The 25142-nt window shown below is 40.7% G+C and overlaps 4 protein-coding genes across 6 annotated transcripts; 2 read left to right on the top strand and 2 right to left on the bottom strand.

Annotated features, from left to right (window-relative positions):
- On the top strand, nucleotides 1–3668 carry LOC137745036 (protein SCARECROW-like). The gene is made up of 2 exons (XM_068484888.1): nucleotides 1–2157; nucleotides 2892–3668. Exons 1-2 carry the CDS (start codon nucleotides 143–145, stop codon nucleotides 3349–3351), a joined length of 2475 nt encoding a protein of 824 aa, XP_068340989.1. The 5' UTR covers nucleotides 1–142; the 3' UTR covers nucleotides 3352–3668.
- Nucleotides 3669–4360: 692 nt separating this feature from the next.
- Nucleotides 4361–9827, bottom strand: LOC137745167 (probable galacturonosyltransferase 7). The gene is made up of 10 exons (XM_068485068.1): nucleotides 9234–9827; nucleotides 9091–9122; nucleotides 8931–8981; nucleotides 8782–8841; nucleotides 7171–7294; nucleotides 7027–7076; nucleotides 6640–6941; nucleotides 5978–6335; nucleotides 5368–5886; nucleotides 4361–5188 (listed from the first exon to the last, which is right to left on the bottom strand). Exons 1-10 carry the CDS (start codon nucleotides 9376–9378, stop codon nucleotides 4910–4912), a joined length of 1920 nt encoding a protein of 639 aa, XP_068341169.1. The 5' UTR covers nucleotides 9379–9827; the 3' UTR covers nucleotides 4361–4909.
- A 2632-nt stretch (nucleotides 9828–12459) lies between these two features.
- Nucleotides 12460–18684, bottom strand: LOC137745416 (leucine-rich repeat receptor protein kinase HPCA1-like). Of its 3 annotated transcripts, XM_068485373.1 has the most exons (21): nucleotides 18536–18684; nucleotides 18106–18443; nucleotides 17817–17993; nucleotides 17137–17260; nucleotides 16953–17024; nucleotides 16676–16750; nucleotides 16509–16580; nucleotides 16257–16418; nucleotides 16059–16133; nucleotides 15884–15955; nucleotides 15713–15784; nucleotides 15546–15614; nucleotides 15370–15444; nucleotides 15204–15275; nucleotides 14979–15113; nucleotides 14415–14884; nucleotides 14175–14324; nucleotides 13934–14073; nucleotides 13624–13843; nucleotides 13285–13520; nucleotides 12460–13143 (listed from the first exon to the last, which is right to left on the bottom strand). In XM_068485373.1, the coding sequence occupies exons 3-21, from the start codon at nucleotides 17902–17904 to the stop codon at nucleotides 12631–12633; spliced, it is 2892 nt and encodes a 963-aa protein (XP_068341474.1). In that variant the 5' UTR covers nucleotides 17905–17993; nucleotides 18106–18443; nucleotides 18536–18684; the 3' UTR covers nucleotides 12460–12630. The 3 variants fall into 3 exon arrangements, with proteins under 3 accessions (XP_068341474.1, XP_068341472.1, XP_068341473.1); XM_068485371.1 differs by having other exon boundaries at nucleotides 17817–18443; XM_068485372.1 differs by having other exon boundaries at nucleotides 17817–18270; nucleotides 18536–18658.
- Nucleotides 18685–24041: 5357 nt separating this feature from the next.
- On the top strand, nucleotides 24042–25120 carry LOC137744778 (pentatricopeptide repeat-containing protein At4g38150-like). The gene has a single exon (XM_068484576.1). The coding sequence runs from the start codon at nucleotides 24097–24099 to the stop codon at nucleotides 25093–25095; it is 999 nt and encodes a 332-aa protein (XP_068340677.1). The 5' UTR covers nucleotides 24042–24096; the 3' UTR covers nucleotides 25096–25120.
- The last annotated feature ends 22 nt before the right edge of the window (nucleotides 25121–25142 follow it).

The following is a 25142-nucleotide window of genomic DNA, read 5'->3' as shown; positions in this document are numbered from 1 at the left end:
TGTTCCTCCCATTGCCGAGATCCCATTTTTATTATATCGGTCCAATCCATGAAGAAACCCGAACATCAAACACCTTCCTCTCTCTTTGTCCCAGTACTATTTAGTCCCGTTAGGTCCTCCAGGATCTCCAATAATCTTCCCAATGGCTGCTTGTGCTCTCCTCGGTGACAATGGTGGCGATCGCATCAGCGGCAATGGCAGTAGTAACAACAACAATAGCGATAGCCTCGGCGGCGGTGGAGGAAACCCTTCTTACCCCATGAACAACAGCACTACCAATTCCAACAGCAGCAGCGTCGAGCAGCAGCCACCCAAGATGGTGAGAAAGCGAATGGCATCTGAGATCGAAGTCCAAACCACCCTGACAAGCAGAACCGCCGGTTCGGACTATTTCAGGCTTTCCCGCCGCGGGATTATTAATAATAGTCCGCCAGTCCAGCCGGTTAGTCAAAATCCAAACGCCAGTAAAGTGAATAGTAGTATGTTTTATCCCAACCACTCCACTATGCTGTTACCAGTACCATCTTCCACAAATTTGGCCGCTTTGACGTCACCTGGTGGGGCTTTATTGTCACCTACTTCTCCTTCTCCTTCTCCTTCTTCCGCTGCAGCAGCCGGCACCTGGGATCCTATCGATCCATTGTCTTTTCATCGTCCTCCTCCGGTTCAGCCGACGACGACCACCCAGACCACTACTACTCCTGCCGTTTGTGGGTTTTCAGGCCTGCCGTTGTTTCCGCCGGAAAAGACTACTCCTTTGAATACTAGTATTACTGCTACTACTCCGTCGTCCGTGTCCATGGAAGACGGGTCCTCCGCCGCCACGGCGTGGATAGACGGGATCATAAAGGACCTCGTCCACAGCTCCACCAACGTCTCCATCCCCCAGCTCATTCATAATGTTAGGGAGATTATCTTCCCTTGCAACCCCAGCCTCGCCGCTCTTCTGGAGTATAGACTCCGGTCAATATCCGAGCCGCTGCCGCCGCTTCCTCTGCCTCTTCCAGTTCCAAGCTTTAATCCAACCCCAAACCCCGACATGAGGAGGAGACAACAAGGTGGTCCTGGCCCTGGGGCTCTTAAGCTCAATCTGGACTCTGGTGCAATACATGACGTTGCAATCTTCAACCCATCAACGGTGGAAAACAATGACTTGTACTTGCAGTCGTGGTCTGGAGGAGCTGGCGGAGGAGGAGTTGGGCTGTCCCTACCCCAACCCAACCCTACTGCTGCCCCTATCACCTGCAACCAAACCAACCCACATCACCAAAGCCCTTCCTTCAATCAGGCAATTCATCAAACACAAGACAAGCAGTTGGAAAACTCTTCATCATCCTCCCCTGCGGCGGAGTCCACCACCCCAACAGCTGCACCCGCACCCACAACCACCGCCGCCACTGCCCCGCCAGAACCAACAACCTCAGCAGTATCCCTACTCAGAGAGAAAAAAGAAGAGATACGGCAGCAAAAGCGAGACGAGGAAGGCCTCCACCTCCTCACCCTCCTCCTCAAATGCGCGGAGGCCGTCTCCGCCGACAACTTCGACGAAGCCACAAAAATCCTCCTCGAAATCTCGGAGCTCTCCACCCCGTTCGGCACCTCAGCCCAGCGCGTCGCCGCCTACTTCTCTGAAGCCATGTCGGCCCGCCTCGTCAGCTCCTGCCTAGGCATCTACGCCTCCCTCCCTCGCTCCTCCGTCCCCACCACCCACACACAAAAAATGGTCTCCGCCTTCCAAGTCTTCAACGGCATCAGCCCCTTCATCAAGTTCTCCCACTTCACAGCCAATCAGGCGATCCAGGAGGCGTTCGAGCGGGAGGACAGGGTTCACATCGTCGATCTCGACATAATGCAGGGTCTCCAATGGCCCGGGCTGTTTCACATCCTGGCCTCCAGGCCTGGTGGGCCTCCGTACGTGAGACTCACCGGCCTCGGAACCTCAATGGAGGCCTTGGAGGCCACAGGGAAGCGGTTGTCCGACTTCGCGGACAAGCTAGGGCTTCCATTTGAGTTCTTCCCCGTGGCGGAGAAAGTTGCGAACTTGGACCCGGAGAGGCTGAATATCAGCAAGAGAGAGGCTGTGGCGGTGCATTGGCTTCAGCATTCGCTTTACGACGTCACGGGTTCCGATTCCAGCACGCTCTGGCTTTTGCAGAGGTAACGTCTCTTCAATTCTACCCAGTCCATTCCACTGCAATCCGATTCCAACACGCTCTGGCCTTTACCACTTTTTCTGGTTAATATAATTATATATCATGAAAAATTCGAACTGGGTTTCTTTTGGGTTGCTTTTTTGGTGTCCTTGATCGTTGTTGGTGATCAAAGTATCAAACTTTATTAAGCACTATAGCACTATTACAGCGCTGACTAATTATTTAACAAATAGTGTTACGTTGGGTTTAGATCAACTGCAACTTTCATGCACTTTCCAAATCTAGTAACTGCAAAAAGCTGCACCTTCGTAGTGGGGAAGAAGCAAAAATTAAAGATTTCATACTTTTCGTTTTATTCCGTTTATTTCTGATCTTTAAATAGAAAAAGTTGAAGAAGACAGAAATAGAATTAAACATAAGTGTGCTTAGGAGAAATGAGTGTTCAAAAATAATTTTCCGTGTTTTAATCAACGGCAATATTCAAACTTGGATACATTTTTGTTCCTAGATTGAATAAATCGAAAGAGGTTTTATGAGTAGAATTAAATAGGAGTGTGCATCAAAAGAAAATGAGTTTTTGGAAATAATTTCCGCATTTTATTCCGCATGCAAGATTCAAATTTGGGTACATGGGTCGGACTATGTCTCATGTCCGCATGTTTTATTAGATATTACAATGCACATGTTTTATATATAAATTGTTTTTTTTTATTTTTCTGTTACTATATATTGATTCAGATTGGCGCCAAAAGTGGTAACGGTGGTGGAGCAAGACCTGAGCCACGCGGGGTCGTTCTTGGGCCGGTTTGTGGAGGCCATACACTACTACTCTGCCTTGTTTGATTCCTTGGGAGCGAGCTACGGCGAGGAGAGCGAGGAGAGGCACGTGGTGGAGCAGCAGCTGCTCTCCAGAGAGATTCGTAACGTTTTGGCAGTGGGCGGGCCGTCGAGGAGCGGAGAGGTGAAGTTCCACAACTGGAGGGAGAAGTTTCAGCAGACCGGGTTCAGGGGGATTTCCCTGGCGGGAAATGCTGCAAATCAGGCCTCCTTGCTGCTCGGGATGTTCCCTTCCGATGGGTACACTCTGGTGGAGGACAATGGGACTCTTAAACTGGGGTGGAAGGATCTCTGCTTGCTCACCGCTTCTGCATGGCGGCCGCCGTTTCATGCCGCCGCTAATCCAAACCTACACTATTGAGATGCTTTTGTCCATGTATGCATGAATATGATGCTTGGCGTCGGCGGTTGATGAGTTTGAATGTATTATCTTGTTGTGCTTGCCCTACTTTAATCTTTTTTTAGTTGAAATTGATGTTGAGTTTTGGAAGAAAACTTAGGTTTGGGGTCTATGGGCCTTGGGGAGGGAGAGGCTAGGCCTTCTACATATATATTCGAAAATTATTTATCGCACATTTTTTTTATCAGTGAGCGGTTGAGATTTAACTAAATAAGCTATAGTTAAATCTCAACCTTTCCTTTTTTTCTAAAATAATGCTCAGGTGAGCCTTGCTCTTGCTCCGTCAGGCTTTGGACCGTTGCCAAAAAATCAACCCTGTTGCATCGCGTTGGAGTCTAGTATGTATCTCAGTCCTAGTGTGGTTTGAAGATCCTCTGGGACCAACTACTGATCATTTTTAATGGAGAAATACTACTAAACTAATAATTCAACGTTCAATACCCTATTTACAAAACAAACATGTTATGTTTGATTCACCGTCCAGGGCAATTTGGAACACTAGTCTTTTATGGGAGCGCTAGTAACATTTGGACTAACTTTTGCATTTAGACATTTTCACTTTTATCAAATATTATGTATCACTTCGTACATAAAAACAAGACATTTTAATGATTTCAGCTAGGGATTAAAGATGCAAAAAGCATAAAATATAATTTCAAAGAGGTTAAATGTCTGGTTTTTGTGTAAAAAATAACACGACGTTTAATGAAGTAAAACGGTCTGAATGTAAATATAAGTGCAAAGGTTGCTAGTCGAAAACTTTGCCGCTTCTGAGTCAGGTCGTGTTCAACTCGTGCTTCTTAATTGTCGAAAAGCATAAGCTACTATCTTACCATGTTGCATTAACACACAACCCAAACCCTGTTGTGAGACCTCATTATGAGTATCATTCTCATTTCTGACGTATCTTTCATTTAACAAGCACAAACACACAAAGAACGAAAAAAAGTAAGATCTAAAGAGGAAGATGACAACACACAATTTTACTAATGATAATTGAATTGATTTGTTCAGAGAACAACAAAACTGATACAATTTATAAAGTAGTTAGTCCACTGATATCACCTAAGAAAAACAAAAATTGAAAAAAAATAAATAAATAAAAATACAATCTCAGAAGAAATAATAGCTAGCCACCCCTTCCTGTGTGCACACAATTATTTGCACAGCTTTCCCCTAAGCAGAAAATTTCCCCTTCAAATCATCACGTCCACCGGATTTGCCCGTCGAAATCACCTTTCTTTCTCCTAATCCGGTAACCTCGGAAGCTTAAGCTGCCATCCCGGGAGCTTCGTCCTTCTGCTCTTTCCAGAAAGAAAAATAAATGTTTTGAGTCTTTTATTTACCAAAAAAATTACACTTGTGTGTTTGTGAAACTCGGCGCGGCTATCACTTCCTCTGCCTTCGAAGCTTTGATGAAAAATTCTCAGCACCCGTAAAATAAGGCATCCATCGGTAAGTGCTTCTGGAGCCCCATGCTTCATATAAAATCTGGTAGTGAACATGGACAATCAGCTCATCATGAATTCACATTGCAGTCGCTCAAGAACTGATCTTCTCGGCTCAGAAAAATATTCCAGTATCGTTTATATTTTGGGATCCCTAACTCAAGCCAAGGTTTCATCTTCCCGTTATAGTGCAACACTGCAGCTTTCTTTATCAGATAAACATCTACGTTATAGTCATGACCTAGACCAGAGAGAGCCCAAGAACCATCAAGAGGATAAATCAAGTCCCGAAAGGTAAGCAAACTCGCATGTAGTGCAGCGGCTTCATTTACTCCCTCTTGCATCATCACCTGCACATAAATCAGAAAATGCAAATAACTCACGGACAATAGTTTTAGCAAACCAAAAGGTAAACATAAAAATTGCTGAAAAGGTTTTGAATAACAATAACATTTTGGGGTGTGTTCCAAAGATTGTTAAAGGAATTGCAATGATTATAGGTATTAGGTGAACTTAAAATGTCACTCACCTCCGCTACAAACTTTTTGTACGTTTCAGTGAGATCGAGCTCTCTCCACTTTACCAGATCAATCACATTCAATCCAGACATCCAAGCACATGAATTTTTATCGAAACTGTTCTTGCCAAGAACGCTCTTCAGCAGACTCAACTTCACTGAGCACAACTGCACAGCAGCATTAACTTTCCCTTCCATGTTGAGGCTCCATAGTGCAGACAAGTCCTGCTGGACAACAACATCATCATCCAGAACCACAACTTTCTCCAAATTCTGGAATATCTCAGGGAGAAGATAGTGCGAATGAGAAAAAGTAGATAAGTATTCGGTCCTAGATTGGGCATCAATGCTATAGGAGACAAAGAACTCCAAAGGCAGTGAAAGATATAGTTTGCGGTTGTCCAGATTAAGCTGCTCCATGTTTAACACCTCAACTGTGGCTTCCTTGTAAGTATTTCTGAAAAACCATAGTTTCATAGCAAAGTAATTCTCTTGATCTGTCAGCACATGAAAAACAAGTTTCCTGCTATCCTGAAACATGGAAATTTTTTTAATCGGAATCATCACTAGAAGCGAAGCTAATTAGCAGCGAAATACGTATGAGAGAATAACTAATACATACTTTTGCATGCATTACAGTTGAGTTGATTACAACTGACGATGCAAGTACATTAGTGGAGAATATGACATAGTGCTGCAATGTACGATCAATGTATTTGTCAGCCAGAGAGGAGTCGGTATCGTTAAAAGGAGATCTGAAATATTCCACAGTCAGCCTCATTGACAGGCAGTGGTGGCTCTTTGGCATCGTCTGGACAGCAAGTTGGTAGAGAAAGACACTTTGTCTCATGTGGAAGTTAGCTTCATCCTCAGTCATGTCATATATTTGTCTCAGTTTCTTGTCAACGTTATTACAATCCACATGGAATGTTTTGGCTTTGGCTGTTGAAGCTTGCAACCTTTGTAGCTTCTTCTCAATCCTGGTGAAACAATTGGCTTTGTGCTTAGTTCAGTGGGGAAGCCGGAAACATTGTCAATGCCCATGAAAAAAGAAATCTAAGAAAACCAGTATAGGACTGTCCCTAGAACAAGGTTCAAAAAATTAAACAGCAGCACAATTTTGCCAGAAATAAAAAATGAATTATAAGAACTTCCGCATTTTCAAGGCGATGCGAGAACAAAATTCAACCGGTAGATCTTAAAACATCAATTGCAAGTACAAAACCCTTTTATGTTGTCATCGAGTGGAAAATGGGGAAATCACAAATAGTTTCCATAACTTACTGTGGGGGAAGATCAGCATCTGTAGTGCTTTCACTAAGTACACGCTCTACCTCCTGAATATTTTGTCTCATCTCACGAGACAACTTGTCCTGTGATGCAAGTTTCGCTATACTAGGAAAATATGCTCGAGCCACAAATAGTTGATCCTTCAATCTCTTCACCATAGCATCCTTCATGTCTTCTCTATGTTGTTCACGCCAAAGGCAGTAGCTCCCAAACTTCAACTCACATGATTTTCCACTTTGATCCACACCACCCTTGGCATAATCAATGATTTGAGCTGAGTCACCAGCTTTAGAGTTCTGCCAAAAAGATTCACATTAAACAGAGCAGAAGATGATAACTATACAAGTACTTCAGAAAAGAATACGACTGACTCGTACATACATTTTCAATGGGTTGTGATTGCGGATCATCATGAGGTGGCACTGAATATCCTGCAGTTATTAAAAATAAAATTCAATTTAATATCTATTACATGGCGAGTAAAAAGGATAGACAAACCTTAGAAGGCATTCAACATTAACAGACCTTTTGCTTGTTCATTGTTGTGGACGGCACTGGCTTGTTCATTGTTATGGATGGCACTGACATTTTTGGTTTCATTTTTAGCTTGATGTGAAATAGCTTTATGCGAAATATTCTTTAGTATATCCTGGCACAAAATAAATAACGGTAGAGAAAAAAATCAGGTCACTGATGACTTTAGATGCCTGCATCACATCCTACAATTATTGACCATGTTTGTAGACCAAATGAATAAAATATTGCTGCAATGGTTCCTATAGGTCTTAGATGCCAAACGTTTCTGAGTCAAAAATATTGCTGCAATGGTTCCTATAGGTTTACACCGTGATGGTCCGATGACGCATGCAACAGTATAGCTAGGATCGTTTAGTCCCAGAGATTAAGGTTTCATGGCTTTGGAGTTTGATTTGTTTGATTTTCGAAGAGGAAAGTGGGTGAGAGCTCTCAGAGCTCTAGAGAGAGTGAGAGTGTAGAGAGAGGGGGAGAGAGAGAGAGGAACTTCAGAAAAATGGAGAGAAGTAAGAAAGATGAGTGGAAAGAGAGGGAGTGACCCTGGAGTCTCGGTTCTGGTCGTCAGACATCATCTCGTAGAGGGTTTGGGACTTGGTCGGTCGAGTCAGAGACTGATTTGACGCGGCGAGTTGCAGCAGTCGCGGTTGGGAAGAAGGAGGGGAGGAGAGGGGCTTGGAGGGCGAGGAGGTGGGGGAATAGAGCTTGGAGAGGGATCTTGACGGCAAGAAGGAGAGGCTTTGACTGGAGATGAAGCTCGGGTTAAAAGATACGGGTTTTTTTACGGGAAATTGAGGACTGAGAGCTCTGAGAGCTTGGTGGGGGAATTAAGTGAATGGAAAAGAAAACACAGAAGTGGGATTTTTGTGGGGATGCAAGGATTGAAAGAAAGTAAAATATTTTTCAGGAAATTGAAGAAAGTAAAATATTTTGTATTATTTTATAAATAAAAAAATACTAATATTTTATTGCCTATTGCCAGGACTATTGAAGTGCAACGGTGGAGATGCAAAAGGTGGTTACTGTTCATTAAGGGTAGTTACTGTTCACTGGGTAGATAGCATAATAGCCTTTTTGTTGTTTTTTTTTTTTGTTTTTGGGGGGGGGGGGGGGGGGGGGGGGTGGTGTTTTGCCTTTCCCACGGTGGAACTGCTCTTAGCACTTTTTAGAGGACCAAGCCAACACTTAAAAGTCCTTAGATGACCAGGGTGGATGAGGAAGCTGATGAATACCGTAGGCACAGGCATACGGCCAGAAGAATATATGCCAGTAAATTCTGTCACCCCTTAGGTTTTTACACATTAATAAAAATTAGACTTTTCGTGGTAACGACCCTTAATTAGCTGAACAAATTCCTAGCATAATTCATCTAAAATGAGGCCCAAGGTCTACTATCCAGAGAATATCAACACGAAACTATTCCCTTTATCAACAAATATCACACGTTTCAGTAAAAGTCGTCTGAAAGCGTAGTGATGATTCATCTAGAAGCCTATTTTCATTTGACTAATCACGCATTGTAATCGCCCAAACACAAAGTAATCAAATGGAAAGCAGGGGTACCATAAAGAAACAAACATCAGAGCAGTGTGCAACGAATCAAACCTTTGAAAGGGTTGGTGCGAACTTTTTCACGAGATCATCTACACGCTTCGAACCAACCCCCTGCAAGAAACCAAAAAATCATTAATTTATCTCCACCAATGTGCTTCTGTTCGTGAATTCGATTTACAAAGGTGGCTAGTATGGTATACCCCTGACATATTAGAAGCGTTTATGATGATTCTTGTACCATATACTCCAATCTGACACCGAATTGAAAAACCGAAAAACGGATTAAAAACAGATCAACACCAAGAATGTAGGAAACAGAAAAGAATTCCAAATTAACAAAACAAAAGTTCTAGTTCTTACTGAAGGCGAACTTCGTTGTTCTGGTACATAACCTGCATTTGTGAACAAAAAGAACAAATCGAGATTTGAGAGAGATCCAAAACTACCATTGCAAAAGCAAAATCGGATCGGAGAGAAACAGATCTAGAGAGAGAGGAAGTTACCGGGAGGGTGAAAGCCATTGTGAAGGCCGAGAAGGAAGAGAAGAGGAACGAGCATGGAAAGAAAAACCAGACCCAACACTCCAATCACCAGCCCCTTCCATCGCCGCTTCCCGGAATGACCACCGCCCGCAACCCCGCCCTTCATTGCTCCGCCAACCCCTCCTAATCCGATCTCATTGCAGCAATTAAGCACCAAATCCACGACAATTAACGATAATCAACACCAATCCTCCTCCTCCTTCTTTTTCCTCCTCCTCCGGTTGTTGTAGCAGTGCCGATATCAAATGCGAAGTCCCACCCGCACTCGCACTCCCAATCGCCGTCGCGGTCGGCGTCGCATCAACAAGCGAAACGCGGTGCTTCCTCTGTGGCATGAATCATTCCTTCCAATGATTTGATTGCTTGCTTCTGAGCTGAGTCTCTCCCACTGCGATTCCGAATCAAGGACGGGACGGGATTGGACTGGATTGGACAGTCCGGCACCGATTGGATTTTGCTACTTACAAACTGCGATTCTGTTCTTATTTTCTGAGGGAAAGAAAAAGAGAAAAGAAAAGAGAAGAGCTTACCGTAGTCTCGAGCTTTTTGGTGGGATTAAATTCTTTACCCATTCGGTTGATATTTATTTATTTTGTTTGTTTTTATTTTTGGTTCCATACACGATCAGGTAGTGTTATTATTTTGCATTATACAAGTATGATATTGTAATTACTTTGCTCAATTTTTAATAAGACGTGAAATAATATGTTATATAATTTGTGTTTTTTATTAATTTACATAAAATAAGTTCATCGTAATGTTCTAATTCAGTAATACAATTTCATATTTAAATTTCTTTTACATAATTCTACATTATTGGATTGAGATGCAAATGACGATGAATATATTCAATATAAGAATTGTTAATTAATGCTAAGCAACAATTCACTTTAATGTCATACTCTTACAAGTTTCCACTACTAAGCTCGGCAAATTGTTTTGTATTTTATACGGGTAATATGTATTTAGTCTTTTCAACATAAAAATTAAAAAAAATATTAGAATTCGTTTGGATATATTTTTAAAATGACTAAAAGTGTTTTTAGAGAAAATATTTTTAGAATTCAAAAGCACTTGAAATACTTTCTGTAAGAAGTACTAGTTATGTGATTCTTCCAATAAGCACTTTAAGTATTTTTTCAGAATTTACTTGCATTTTTATTAAGGTTTGGTTCAAAATATATTTTCATTAAAATACTTTTAGTCATTTTAAAAGTATATCCAAACAAGCTTTCAATGAGGTTCATAAACTAACCATAGCGGACTTACATTGCAGCGAAAATATGACACAAAATCAATTTCATAATTGTATTTGTATAAATTTACAACCCGACTATAAATTTTGAGTGTTAGTCGAATTTTCATTTCAAATGACTGTTGAGTTTTCAAACAATCTTACATTCTTACTTACGAAGATTACGAAAAGTACTTGTGGCCGTGCAAAACATTTCTGTCGCAATAACATGCATGGACTCCACGTCCAGAAGAAATTTTCAGTCCATCGAAAACACGTTTCGGTATATCAAATATTATAATTCAAATGCTTGTAAATTTTTTTTATCCAACCATTTATATTAAAACATTTAATATATCGAGAAATTTTATTTGAACCCTAAGAACTTTTATCCACACCCAACTTAAATATTTTTGCTATTAAAGTCTTCACTTTACCCCCTAAATTAATGTGAGATAAGGAAAATACATTGAAAGGAGATGAACTCATATCAGCCCCACCAAAGCCCTGCTTTCCGGCGTCTTCTTCAATGAGGCGGGTAAATCTTTTGTGTCAGCGTCTTATCTTTTCAAGCTCTTTTTCCGTTCTCTTTGTTCCCATCCTATATTCTTCTCCTCTTCCTCCCCCTCCTCCTCCTCTTTATTGCTCACTTCCTTCAACCGACAAATGCCAAAAGCAAATTGAGGCCTACACAGTTTTCAAATGTTACAGAGTCGGTGATGTGGAGAATCTCGACCAAGAGTGCCTCTGTGTTGTATGGAGAACGTTAGATGTCAAAACTTGTGGAAGGTAAATGGGCTGCTATGGAAGGCATAAGTTGCCATGAAAAATCACCTGCAAATCTCTGGTGGGGTTTGAGGTGGAAGTGACCGCGGGTGTAAAAAGATATTTTGATTTTGTTTTTTGTTTTTCAATTTTAAAAGTGGTGAACTAGGAATTTGAATAAAACATTTTTAAAATTGGATGTAAAAAGAGATTGAATAGATTTTAATAAAATTTCCCTAATATATTAAACTGTAATTTTGTCATATTGAAAAATCTCTCGGCGCCTAGCACCAAAACTAATTTAACCGTTTTGGTAAAAAAAAATGGGTACAACCCTTTTGGTAAACTTCCGGAAAAGTAGCTGAGTCATAAGCTACCCAATTGAGAAGTTGAGCAAAAGCGAAAAAATGTTGGTCGCAGAAAAGAGCCTTATCTTTAGCAGTAGCCGCAACCTCTCACCTTATCTGTTGCTGAAGAGAAAAAATGGCAGGGAATTTGGAAGCACATTCTTATTAGCCAAAAGGGAAGATATGCCTGAAGATTCGAGGAGATCGCCGGATCAACAGTCGGTCTTTCCGTTGAGGATTCGGGTTTCGAACACGGTTCTTGCGAGGGCTGCGGTTGCGGTGTTCGGGTTGGGATTCATCGATGCAGGATACAGTGGAGACTGGTCGAGGATTGGAGCGATTTCAAAAGAGAGTGAGGAGTTGCTGAAGATTTCTGCATTTCTTGTTGTTCCGTTTTGCTTGTTTCTCATATTTTCCTTCTCTAAAGAAGCTGAGGATTGAATTGTAAGCTGCCGGGGTTCTGTGTAATTTTGTATGCTCAAAACTCAAAAGCGCTTGTGCTAGAAGTGCTTTTATTAGAAGAGTGTCTAAATTTTTGTTAGAAATTCAAGTGCTTGAAGTTGGAAGTGCTTCCCTATGAAACATAAGACATGTTTGAAACCGTTTTTGCAGAAAGCATTTCTGCTAACAAACGCTTATGTCGCCCGGCTTTACTATAAACTTTTCAAAATATTTGTTATATAAATGATATTATTTGGATAAATACTTAGAAGTGCTTTCTGAAAAAACATCTAGGTACTTCTCGAGAAAGTGTGCATGCAATTCATGCTTAACTTTAAGTTTTATGTCAAACGTAGCCAGAAGCGTTTTTAGTTGTCAAAAAACACTTTCAACTGTTTCAAAAAAACAATTTCAAACAGACCAACCAAAGATTACATTTCTATGTGACCGTTGACACGAAGAACATTACATATTCTTTAGCTATATTTATGTATATCTGGAAATAGGAAAAATTACAATTACAAAAGAAGAAATTAATAAACACCAAACTCTGCAGAACTCCTTATAATTACTACTTGGGTTCGATTTTCGCTGAAACTGCGTATCCACCGCTGTAATCAAAGGTGCCGGAGCTGTCATTGACATCCTTTTTCGGCAAGCCATCGTTGTAGGGATGTTTTGGAGCACCTTTTGATGCTGCAAACTCTGTGGCTGATGAAGATGCTGATGTCGAGTTTGTGTTCATCCCATCATTCTGCAGAATGGTTTCGATAGCCTTCACAAGTTCACTCATTGTGGGACGATCTGCAGCTGAATCTTCGACGCATTGCATGGCTAGCTCCAAGAACCTCCCAAACCCGATGAGAGTCCCTGAGTTTCGAATGCTTCGGTCTATTAAGTCCCCCAAACCGCAATGCTCTTCGTCATTCTTGTCCATCACTAATCGTACCTCACGGACAATGTATTTTCCCTTCTCAATCGGTTGCCTAGCAGTTATCAGTTCAAGCATAACGACTCCAAAGCTGTATACATCGCTCTTCTCGGTCAATTGTTGAGTCATGTAGTACTCAGGATCCAGATATCCCTGAAAGTCGAGACGGTAGCTTACAATACAAGAAATGTTGGAACTGGAAAACACGATTTTCCTGCTTTGCGCTTACCCTAGCAGATCACATTTCAGGCAGTTACAAATCATAATTTTCGAAATGCAAATTGTAAAGCTTACCAGTGTGCCTTTGACCTGAGTCGAGACATGTCCTTTTCCGCTGTCAGAGATCAGCTTGGACAAGCCAAAATCTGCAACCTTTGCAGTTAAATGTTCATCTAATAAAATATTGGAGGACTTAACATCTCTGTGGATTATAGGAGGATTCGCAAGCTCGTGTAAGTAAGCCAGTCCTCTTGCTGAGCCAAGAGTGATTCGGAGTCTCCTCTTCCAATCGAGATAAATACCAGATCTCCCTGCAACTCATATTCAAGCAAAGCTCGTCATTACAGTTAGTGCCAAATGACGCACAGATTGAAAACTAAAAAGTATGAAATAAAAGAAAAATGCAGAACTAACCCAACAAGCTTTCCCTAAGCGTTCCATTAGGCATAAACTCATAAACCAGCATCTGCTCTCCTTGTTCGAAACAGAATCCCAAAAGACCAACCACATTTTTGTGATGAACGCGCGAGAGCAACTCAATCTCAGTCTTGAACTCGAGGCCGCCCTGCATTGATCCTTGCTGAGCTCTTTTGATTGCTATTACTTGTCCATCAGAAAGGATGCCCCTGTAAACCTAGGGATAACCAACCAAAAGGTATATGAAAATAATCTTTTAACTTCAAGTAGAACTTCATAGATGTTACTGAACGAGTTTAATATTTACCTTCCCGTAGCCACCTGATCCTATCTCATTACTGTCGGAGAAATTATTGGTGCACTTCTTAAGCTCGTCATACGAAAACCATCTTGCTCCCTTTAACTGTGGTGCACCGCCACTATCTTTTCCGCTTGGCCCCCAAGAAGCTGGACGACAGAGAAGAGTAGTGAATGTAAGCTGACCAGTGTATAGTATTAATGACAGAATTTCAGTCTACCAATTAACCACAACAGGAATGATTACTAACCGAAAGGTCTGCTTAATCCAATGGCTCTTTCCGCACGTTTCTTTTGCCGAATGGCGTAAATGCCTACTACCACGAGGCCCAGAACAAGAACGAGACAACCAGCTGATATCCCAATAATAACACCAGTGCTCATAGAGCTTTTATGCGCGTCTGAAACAATTCGGGGTTTTTACTGTCAGTTTAACTGATCTTCTAATGCAGGGAGAATGTATATGAAGTAACACTGCGATTAAAAATTACCTGGGAAATTATATTGAGCTGGAATAAAAATGTAGGGTCCAAACTCCTTCGGCGGCTTGTAAGTCTGATTGCTCAAATCAAAACCAATCCTGATAACCTCTGACCTATTAAAATGTGTTCCTGAAGATGGAAAGAGTGCCAGATGTATTTGAAGATAGTCATTGATGTCGAAGAAAGGGTTTTCAAGTGACACTGAACCGGGAGTGAGGCCAAGTTTCACCCATATGCTCATTTCTAGTGAGTGAAACAGATTCACATTTGTCAAATCCCTGAAAGAGGGTGCTCGGAAATACAATGTTCCTTCGAAAGGATATCCACATTGACAACTCTGAGGGCTTTGCTGCTGACCCCCAGGGCATGTAGCAGATGGACAATTCGTGCTGGTAGTATATGGTCTCGTATTTGGTTGTGGAAGCTGACAGAAAGCATTTGAGCTTGACCCATTGGTGCACACCGGGTTCCCCACAAGTCTGCAATATGTAAAAGTGACAACTAAGACTGATTGTCCCGGGAAGATGCACAATATCGTAGAAAATGAAGATCAAGGCGCATAAACCGTCTTACATTAATGTATTTTGGTATGCATAACCCAGAGTTATTCTGGGAATATCATTGTTCTGCAAATCAACAAGCGTCAGTTGCTGACTGATACTATCACCCATGTTTAATGTATCGTTGAACGCATTGTTTTTCAGTTTCCTGTCAAGAGTTGGAAAAAGGATGTATGGTCAGTTTACTAAAATTACGGTAAAACCTCAATGTAGTATTCCCTATTCTCCTCACACTTACACTTGCTCCAATGACGGGATGCTGAACATCTTCTCTGGCACGGTCCCTTGAAGTGCTCCATATTCTAAAACGCTGGCGTCGTAACAGTAGAGAATTTAAACATAAATATTACAATAAAGTTTTCAGAACCTCCTACGACATTTTCGTGTAACTCCTACAGACTTACATAGTGGTGAGCGAGGGTAAGGTTGAGAACCAACGCGGAGCTTCTGATGGATCAAAGGAGTTGTTACTAAGGTCTCTGAAGAAAAACCGTTAGGATATATCAGTACAACACAAGGACAAGTGATCAACCCACAGAAATCTGAAATTGCAAATGACAGCTCTATGCCATGTACTCACACATAATTGAGGGAATCCAATCCAGTTAAGTCGGGTAAAGAGCCATTCAAATTGTTGTAGGCCAAATTTCTGGATGAGAATATAAAAACCGTGTAAAAGCTGATTAACCATCACTGAGATCATGGTAAAAGCACATCAAAGTATTTTCTTGGAGAATTTGTACTCACAGTTCACCGAGAGTTATAAGGTTGGTGATATTTGAGGAGACTGGTCCCGTCAGAGCATTTCTATCAAGCCGACTGTTGCAAACAAGAACGGTTTTAGTCCAACAAGTGTCAAGAAGCGGTAACACTTAGAATGTAGAAGAAAAAGCAAAATCAAGATGGTTTTTTACTCACAGAACCTCAAGAGTCTGAACAGAAAATATTGTTGATGGAATAGTCCCACTGAATCTATTTCCATCAAACAATCTGCAAATAAACAATGACACGCAGTTGATGAGTACAAGTATAGAACATAAACTGATAGATAGGACCCGAAAAAACTAAAAACTGATTGTTCGGAGCGACTTACACATGGATCAGTACCATCTTGGAGCTGAAAAGTCTGGGTGAAATGATACCTGAAAGCTGGTTCTGGTTGAAATGGCTGCAAGTTCATATAACAGTTTAATGTTTACGCAATAAGCAGTGGCATAATCCTTACTAGAATTTTTTTTTTTTTTTTTTTTATTTATTCAGAAAGGAGAGTTTCAAAACGTAAAACACTCACAAATGTTTAGCCTTCACCAGTTGGTCTAAGCCGGGAGCAACGGCGGTTGAAACCGGGATAGGTCCAGTCAACTGATTGTCTGCCAGGTCCAGCCAGTAGAGGTTGGAGAGTTTACCAAGAGAAGCAGGTATGCTACCGGTGAAGTTATTCGTATTCAAAGCCCTGAAAGAAACAAAAGTTATATAAACTTCTGAAAAGTAAAACATCATATTGGTTTGCAATAACAGTACGAATTATCAGTCCGATTCTTACAAGAAGGTTAGCTCTTTTAGATTCCCCAATTCACTCGGAATACTTCCACTGAAGCTGCAACCAGCTAGGATCCTAAACGATGAAAACAGTCTCGTATACTTTTCTGATATAAAAACTCATGTTGCATATATGAAGTTCAAAAGGTGCAGTTGTGAAATTGTTCTTACAGGATGTTTAGCTTGCTCAGATCCCCTAATCGCGGAGAGAGAGAACCGGTGAGACCTTTGTTGAATGAAAGATCCCTGCAATGTTAACGTTTCAGATTCGTTACAAAAAGAATTCCATCCCTAATCAAGATTTAGCTAAACAAAACAACTGACACTGCAAAATAAATATGTTTTATGCATACTTTTACAATTAGACATCAAATTTGTTGTGTGTTGTTCAGTTCATAATATGCTGCAAACATAAAGCTGGTACGAAATGAGGAACAATCATACTCACAAGGATCTTAATTCAGAGAGGCCCCCGATGTCGCCTTCAATTTTCCCTTTCACGTTTATTGCTGATAATCCCCTGCACGGTAAAAATCAGAAGAGGTTCTGGTTCAAAACTTGATTAAGAAAGTAAGCGAGAATGCTCGTAATTACAAGGATCACATCAGAATTCAAGGATGAACAACACTCACAATGCAGTCACCCTCGAGTCGTTGCAAGTGACGCCTTCCCATTGCGCCCCACACGGATCGCTTGACTTGTCCCAGCTGGGTGGAACATTGCTCCATGTCTGCTTCAAGGATTGGAGTGCACTAGCTGAACCAACACAGTTATACGTCAATCAACTACCCTTAATTGAAACAATGAGGGTTTAGACCGAAGTTTAACCAAAACTTCAAAATAATTCACATTAAACCTAAATTAAATGGACTAATCGCTAAGTATCCATACACGCCCGAGAGAGAACCTACACCAAGGACCGATGTCATTGTACTCGTATCCCAAACCAATCACACACTGCCATCAATTTTTACTTTCCAACATAACAAGGTATTGTTAGTTTGGAATACTGACACAACGAATAGGAGGATGAACATGATATCACAAAAAATCTCCCAAGTCAACGGATATGAAGGTATGCTTTCAAATTATAGACCAAAAGTAGAAACTACAAACCCAATTTTCCCATGAATTAGGAGAGAGATAATCTCCCAAGTCAACGGATATGAAGGTATGCTTTCAAATTATAGACCAAAAGTAGAAACTACACAAAACCCAATTTTCCCATGAATTAGGATATATATATATATATATATATATATATATATTAATTAAATGAGAAATAATCATTGATAGTTAAGACTATACATACCATCATCCGGGTTTGTAACAGAGGAGATCACATGAAGCCTAGAAAAGCACAAAGCCAGAAAGAGCAGCAGTAACCGCATGGTTGCCATAGCAAATCAGCAGAAATGGTGTATCAAACTGTGAGGCCGATCAGCTAACAAGCAGAAGCCAAAAGCACATTTGTGCAAAATTCTACTTCCTTCAAATGTCAAAAAAAAAAAAGCACTTTTCAAATATTTCTTCTTCCACCATACAAACCAACTACTACACCACTTGGACTTTGATTTAAAGAGGAAAATCTGGAGTCCCACCCATGCAAGTACATGCTAAATCTCCATGTTCCCACCAAGCAACCAAAAAGTGCTTTTCTTGGAAGCTCTGCTTAATTCTGATCAATGAAGCTGGATTTTCTGAGTTGGGTTTTTTCAACTGTCTCCAAAAAAGGCCCTGCAGGCTCCAATATCTAGAGAGAGAATCTAGAGAGAGACAGAGAGAGACGAGGAAAAAGGTTAGGGCTGGCTTTCTACAGCTTCTTTTAAATGATTAAGCCTTGTCTTAGAAGCCAAAGCAATTGATTAAACCCAACAACCGAAATCATCATAGCTTTCAGGTTAGTCCAAAACAAAAACCACCCTCACCTCATCACTACCTGTCGGGATCATTAATTCATAAATATTGGATTAAGGCTAAACTTAGTTAAACAAAGTGATTACGTTAATTAAATACGGTGGGAGGTTTTACCGTTTCCTCCGCCCGCCCGCGCAATTTCTGACGGACAATTACCATAAGACAAATACAGTGAAGGAAGCAACCGACAAAGCAAGCATCTTTTGAATATACAACCCAAAGGGTCTCACGATGATTAAATTATGAAAATTAATTAAGATTATAGCTTGCGAATTAAACAAGAGATTCAGGGTACAGATGGCTTTAGGTGGAAGTGGGTCCCAAACGCTGACTGACATGAGAATCAAGGCGATGGGGCTCCTTCGGCTGGGTCCTGGGACCCTTCCTGGTTTGATCCATTTTCTTTTCTTGTTGAATGGAATATGAACAATGTTCGGTCGTTTTATTTGGAAAATTCTTTCAAGTAATCTGAAAATTAAGTCCAATTAATTCTTGAAATTAATATCGATGACATAACAACTAAATATGATGATATAGCGATCAGATGTTAAGAACATAAACACTAATCATCTTACTAATTGAGATATAATAAATGATAATTTTAATCAAATGTATTATTTTATAACTGTCAAATGCTAATTTGTAAGTAAAATGATGTTCGTCGTAATTGAAGAAAGAAGACTCCTTGCATGTAAAGAGTTCAAAATATGTTCTTTTTTATATGGTAAGCCGTCTTTGAAGTCATTATTTCTTACTTGTAAATTATTGTATAATTAATACGAGAAAAACTTACACACAATCAAAGATGATGGATATTGCCAATTTAGCGTCGTTGCATGAGAATCTAAACAACATATAAGTTAAACCCTAATTTATTAGGAACCAGTTTTCGTAAGAAATGGATAAGAGGAGTAGGAAGTAAGACGACCTATGCCTATGGGGGTGTGTGTAATTGATGTCATTGCCTCCACTAGGTGGTGACGGTTGAGGCCATTTTTATCATGGTAGGGTCTTCTTCCTCCTTTCTTTTCTTAGCATTCAAGCATATATAATTACAGGTGAGATCCACATCATTTCTAGAGTGCAATTGTGTCTAGAAAACATCCAACTTCACAAACTAATAGAGTACAAATTGTCTAACAAATCCAACTAAAGTTTTGAGATGACGTGTGTCATTTGATTGTGGTCAGGTACGGTTGAAATACTTTTAGCCTTTTTGGGATTCACGATGATCGCCACCATAAGCAATCATCAACGAAGAAGAACACTGCTTCCGCCTTAGTAGGGATTAGTCCTAATCTTCGGGGTGTGAGATACCTCAGGCTTTGGGGAGAAAAAACACCAATAACAACTCCAACTAAAGTTTTTTTTTTCGTTCACAAAGAAAATGCAAGCTAAGGGAACCAAAGGCACAACATTGTGTAAGAGATTTATAGTTCAAATAGTTAAGGGTATTTAAATTTGTAGACAACTTAGAGTTTGATTCTTTCCTTTTCAACGCCTACTTAGTTCGAATAGTACTTATTTAACGTATCTAACATTGAGTTTGACCTCATTATCTTAGAGAGGGCAATTCCAAGCTAATACTAAGAGAATGTGCCCCGCAAATGAGTCTCACATTCATCCGTATGGCTTATAGTTCTAGACTTTTGGGTGGCATGACTTGCACATGGAAGCCAAAGACAGACACTGCACAGAGGCATAGATCAATAAGTGGTGCAGTTACCATTGTACTATTTGCTAAAGGTTTTATTTTATGTCAAATGATCAAATTAAACCACAAATATCTCAGCACGCCGTTGCCGAGGATCAATCATTGTTGACTTTTAGGCATCGTTTGGACAAAGATTCGTTCTGCCAAACCCTTTTCACTCCGCTTAACCCTATTTCTCTTTAGGGGTGTTTTAGTGATAGGTTTTATAGGTGATAGTATGGATCGTACATGGGCGGTAGTTGGAGTCAGCGGCTCTTCTGAAGTTCCTTCATCTAGGATTCCTGAGGAAGATGATCAAGTTGGCCCTTGCGAACAGCTTGATGGATCCCATGATTCTAAACCGATCTTACTTGAGATCACACCAAAGGTGTCCTTGGGGTGATCTCATAGTTCCTAAAGGATGGAGACGATGGGGTCTATCCATGAGTTTTTCTTCCTTTTGCCGCATTTCGCTTTGTTTTATCAAATGATTAGGTTTTCTTTAAATTAATAAGTTGAGTCTCAGTATTTATAAGTTCACAAAATAGCAGCAAGATATTACTTCTAAACCGAGCCACCAGATGGGCAATATTCACTCACGTAACTGAGATTTTGAGTTCGACTCACCATCCTAAAAACCACTTACGTAAAAGCATATTCCTTTCCCTCTGTACATATGGTTGATTATGAAAGAGAATTTACATGGAATGAGTGCACTGTTATATGGCATCCAGGAATGAGAATGCATTATTTAGACCGGAACGTCACGATAGCTGGCTATAAACTCATTCCTTGTAAATTGCTCTCCTAATTATAAGCATGTCGCAATAACTATTGTTCTTATCCAAGTGAGGAGTGACAGTTGTCTTGTGACTAAACTGATGTCTGGACAAGACATACAGTTGACACAAAATATATCTACTTTCATTTGAATGGCTAAGAACCCTTTCATCCCAAACCAAACGTTGCTGGCCTACATCTGTGCTGTGAACACCTAAACCAGTAGCCTTGCTATTGCCAGCACTTTTGAGTTCGACACTTGTCCAAAAAAAATTGAGTTTGATCTAATTTTAGGTCATGATTCATGAATCATGTAACACATATGCAACAGTTTTTTGGTACAATATTAAGTGCGATGTTTTCTAAGTTTTACTGAGACAACTTGAATCACTTTAATGCAGCTCGTGCAGTTAAACGGAAGACAATATCGATGCAATACGGGAGACAACATGTTTATCCCGAGGGGCTTCCGGTTCGGAGCTAGTAGCTTGGTTAGCTTTATCTTGACCCCCAAAAAAAGGAGAAAAAAATTTCTGCATCCGTTTCATGAGTATATTCATCTATATGCCCTTTAGTGTTGGACTTTTTAAGTTTATCACATCGGCATGCGCATGATGACATTGAATAGTACATTTGCGCATGGAATAAGCGGTACCACACTAGTGTTTGTTAGGGGTTCGTCAAATGATCAAAACCACTACAAAAATATTTTTCCACACACGGTTTTTCTTCTTTATATAAACTCTTAATTAATTTCAATTCCGTGATTTTTTTTAAATTTATTTTATTGAAAAATCAGAAATACACATGAGTGTGTAGAGGAAACACAGAGGTGATTTTCACACACGTTTTGGTATCTTACACACCTTTTTTTTTTTTAACAAATGATATTTACACTAAGGGGTGAAGGAGTGGACTAAGCCTCACAATGGGCTAGTCATATAATGTGATTTAAATTCGCCTTTGACAAGAATCGAACTTAAGACCTTTAGCCATATAATATGGTTCAAATTCGTCTTTGACGAGAATCGAACGAGCCTAAGACATTTTGCCATATAATATGATTCAAATTTATCTTTAACGAGAATTGAACGAACCTAAGACTTCTCACTTATAAATGAAAAGGAAATATGTAAGACGTTAAAAATGATGTGTGTTTATCATTTAAAAAAAACAAAAGTGGAAAAATCATTCCCGAAGTCCAAATATCTCAGGTCTAAGTCTAACCATTGTCAAGGCTCCATTACAGTTGCCTATGAGGAGAAGGGACAAAAACCAAAAAGAACCTTTTGACTATTTCAAAAGTTAGCACTAGTTGGGCAGAGGGATTTCATGTGGAATGGAACTTTTTAAAGCACGAGTCCAAAAATTCCATCTGGTTCTACGGAAGATTCATCAAATAAAATTAGATCGTACGTATGTAAAGAACACATAGAAGATAAGGAGAGAAAAGACTTGAGTATATATTCCCCATTTCACAATGTTGACTTGGAACTCAAATAAAATCCAATCATGAGAAGATTTGGAAGTTACCATTTCCTCCTCCTTAGTTTCGAATTTAAATCCTCTTTGGACTTTACTGTCCGGAGCTTAAGAATCAAGAAATTCAGATTGTTCAAGAGACAGAAAGAGAGATTCGGGCTCTTAGTTTATGTGAGGTGGATCAGTAAAATGAGACAATACCGTCAGATTCAAGTTGAGTAGTTCGGATTTCTTGATCATGAGCTCTGCACAGTGAAATCTAAAGAGGATCCTCAATTTCGTACCATCCTCCAAAAATTGGTCAAAAACTCTAATATTTTTATTCAAGCGATGTTTTGTCTAATTTAAACTACAATATATATATATATATATATAAGCTAATTGAATGTAAATAGTGGTGCATTGTTCTGGTCAAACTTGGCTGAAAGATCTTGTTTTGATCATTTAAGATTTCGTAGCTTGATGGGGAGACTAACAGAAAGTAACAGGCACCCAAACCACTGCATACCGGATTGCCGAAAAGTCTTCTACGTGTAAAAGTGCCAACCAAGAGGGATTGTGACGGAAAACACATACACAATATCATAGAAATCAAAAGAGATCAAGAACCATGAACTCTCACACTTGTTCATTTTTGTATTCATAACCCAGAATTAGTTTGGAAATCTGATTGTTCTGCAGATCAAGAAGCTGCAGTTGTTTGCTAATGCTATCTCCCATGTTCAACGTCTCGTTAAACGAGTTGTTTTTCAGTTTCCTGTCAAGAGGTATGAGAACATGAATGATTAGTTTCGTAAGAAATGGTTTTCAAACGGCCCTTTAACCACGGTTAAACTTTGACGTATGTTTTTCTTCGAGTGTTCTCCCTAAAACTTTCGTTGTAATTCTGGATGGCCGAAAAGCTTCTTTGGCAGAGGCCCTTGTAGTGATCCAGATTCTATTATCCTGTTGCCATGACAAAGTAGAGAGAGTTCAATAAATTTTCGCACAGCCAATCTTATTTATGTTTGTCACTTAATTATTGTTGAATATATTCGATCCAAAGATCTTAAATGAATAAGGGTGTGCATAAATCATTCATTCGTAATGCCGTGATAATTAAGGATAAAACGATATCAGAAAAATGGACAGTTTGTTGCACCATGTCCAAATTCCAAGGATCTTGATTCAGTGAGTCACCCAATGTCGCCAATAAGTTACCCCTTCATGCCAATGCTTGATAATGCCCTGCACATATAAGCATAAATATGTTCCAAGAAGTTTCCCTTAAGAACGAGGATCTATCAAATGTCAACGACAGATCAACGGTACTCACGCTACTCACAGCGCAGACACCCTTGAATTGTTGCAGATGACTCCATCCCAGCGCAAACCGCAGTCATGCAAGGACACGTGTTTTGATCACATGATAAATGCTAGGAGAAGGTCATCCGATCAAGTGATCCAGACCTTTGAAATTTCATCCAACGACCCACCTGTTTTGACCTTTTAAAAGCTATAATAATTTTTTACCGTATGATGAAATTTCAAAAATCCAGATCACTTGATCTAGTAATCTTGGTGGAAGAGATCCGGAAATAATCTATTCTCCGATGCTAGGATCACTTAGAATAGTTAGTACCAAATTGGAACGTTCTGGAACAAATTGGAAGCAGAAATCACAAACTAAAAATCCGACGGCTCAAAGACGCATACCGATTCAAACGAACAGAGAAAAACAATGGCGGGCACATTGCTATCTCGCGCCCTTCAGCTTCTTGCCTCTACCTCCACCAAGTCTAATCCTTTCTCCTCCGCCGTCTCCTCCCGCCTCATCGCCATAGCCGCCGCCAACCACTCCACCAGAACCATCTCAGAAAACCGTCACAGGAGTTCGCTTCTTCCATTTCCACCGACTCCTTTTCGTTCCCATAATACCCTTAGAGGACGAAGCCGCAGCTGCTCCTGCTGCGATTCTACCACAGAAAGCCACCGTCGCCATAGCCGCGGCGGTGAACCCAGCACCAAAATCAACACCAAGGTTAACTTCTCCCGCCCTTCTGACGACGAAGGCGATGACAAAACGAATCTGCCCGCCGCCGCCAATGAGGTTGACAAGTCGAAACTCCCTCCGCCTTACGACCCTTTCAGCAAGAAACCCGCCGTCGAGGACCCGGAAGATCCGAAGGACTTACAAGAAGTCTTCCACAAAATGCGGAGCGATGGCCTCACCAACAATGCAGTCAAGATGTTCGACGCATTGTCCAAAGGCGGATTGACCCACGAGGCGTTGGAGCTCTTTGCTCAGATCAAGGACAAGGGTCAAATGCCCGACGTAGTTTCGCACACCGCCGTCATTGAAGCCTATGCCAATGCCGGAAAGACGAAGGAGGCTCTCAAGGTATATATGCGGATGTTGGCCTCTGGGGTGGCCCCGAACGCCTACACTTACAGTGTGATGATCAAGGCGCTGGCGGCCGACCTCAGTGGCAATTTTCTTGGGGATGCCAAGAAGTACTTGCTGGATATGGTGGGCAAGGGAATGCGGCCTAATGCCAGTACTTACACAGCGGTGTTTGAGGGGTTTGCGAGGCAGGAGAAGGTGGAGGAGGGGAGGGAGTTGCTGGAGGAGATGAAAGGGAAGGGGTTCATGCCGGACGAGAAGGCAGTGAGGGAGGTTCTTAAGAGCAAGAGAGGACCTGTAGTTAGAACCGTCATCAACATTCTATTTGGTAAGTAGATAGATTTTGCTCATTTCATTTGTTCTCCGTTTCATCTTCGTTGAAA

Source organism: Pyrus communis, chromosome 9 (genome assembly GCF_963583255.1).
Source record: "Pyrus communis chromosome 9, drPyrComm1.1, whole genome shotgun sequence".
NCBI lineage: Eukaryota > Viridiplantae > Streptophyta > Magnoliopsida > Rosales > Rosaceae > Pyrus > Pyrus communis.
This window is presented reverse-complemented; position numbering and strand designations above follow the sequence as displayed.

Bases quoted from the DNA above. Each gene is read 5' to 3' on its own strand.
- LOC137744778 (XM_068484576.1), top strand. From the start codon at position 24,097: ATGGCGGGCACATTGCTATCTCGCGCCCTTCAGCTTCTTGCCTCTACC.
- LOC137745036 (XM_068484888.1), top strand. From the start codon at position 143: ATGGCTGCTTGTGCTCTCCTCGGTGACAATGGTGGCGATCGCATCAGC. The intron at 2,158-2,891 runs GTAACGTCTCTT...ATATTGATTCAG, and splicing joins ACGCTCTGGCTTTTGCAGAG to ATTGGCGCCAAAAGTGGTAA.
- LOC137745167 (XM_068485068.1), bottom strand. From the start codon at position 9,378: ATGAAGGGCGGGGTTGCGGGCGGTGGTCATTCCGGGAAGCGGCGATGG. The intron at 6,336-6,639 runs GTAAGTTATGGA...TTGTTTCACCAG, and splicing joins GATGCTGATCTTCCCCCACA to GATTGAGAAGAAGCTACAAA. The intron at 5,189-5,367 runs GTGAGTGACATT...ATTTATGTGCAG, and splicing joins ACAAAAAGTTTGTAGCGGAG to GTGATGATGCAAGAGGGAGT.
- LOC137745416 (XM_068485371.1), bottom strand. From the start codon at position 17,904: ATGGCAACCATGCGGTTACTGCTGCTCTTTCTGGCTTTGTGCTTTTCT. The intron at 17,025-17,136 runs GTGAGTGTTGTT...TTTACCGTGCAG, and splicing joins GACTCGAGGGTGACTGCATT to GGGATTATCAGCAATAAACG. The intron at 16,134-16,256 runs GTGAGTGTTTTA...ATGAACTTGCAG, and splicing joins CTGGTGAAGGCTAAACATTT to CCATTTCAACCAGAACCAGC.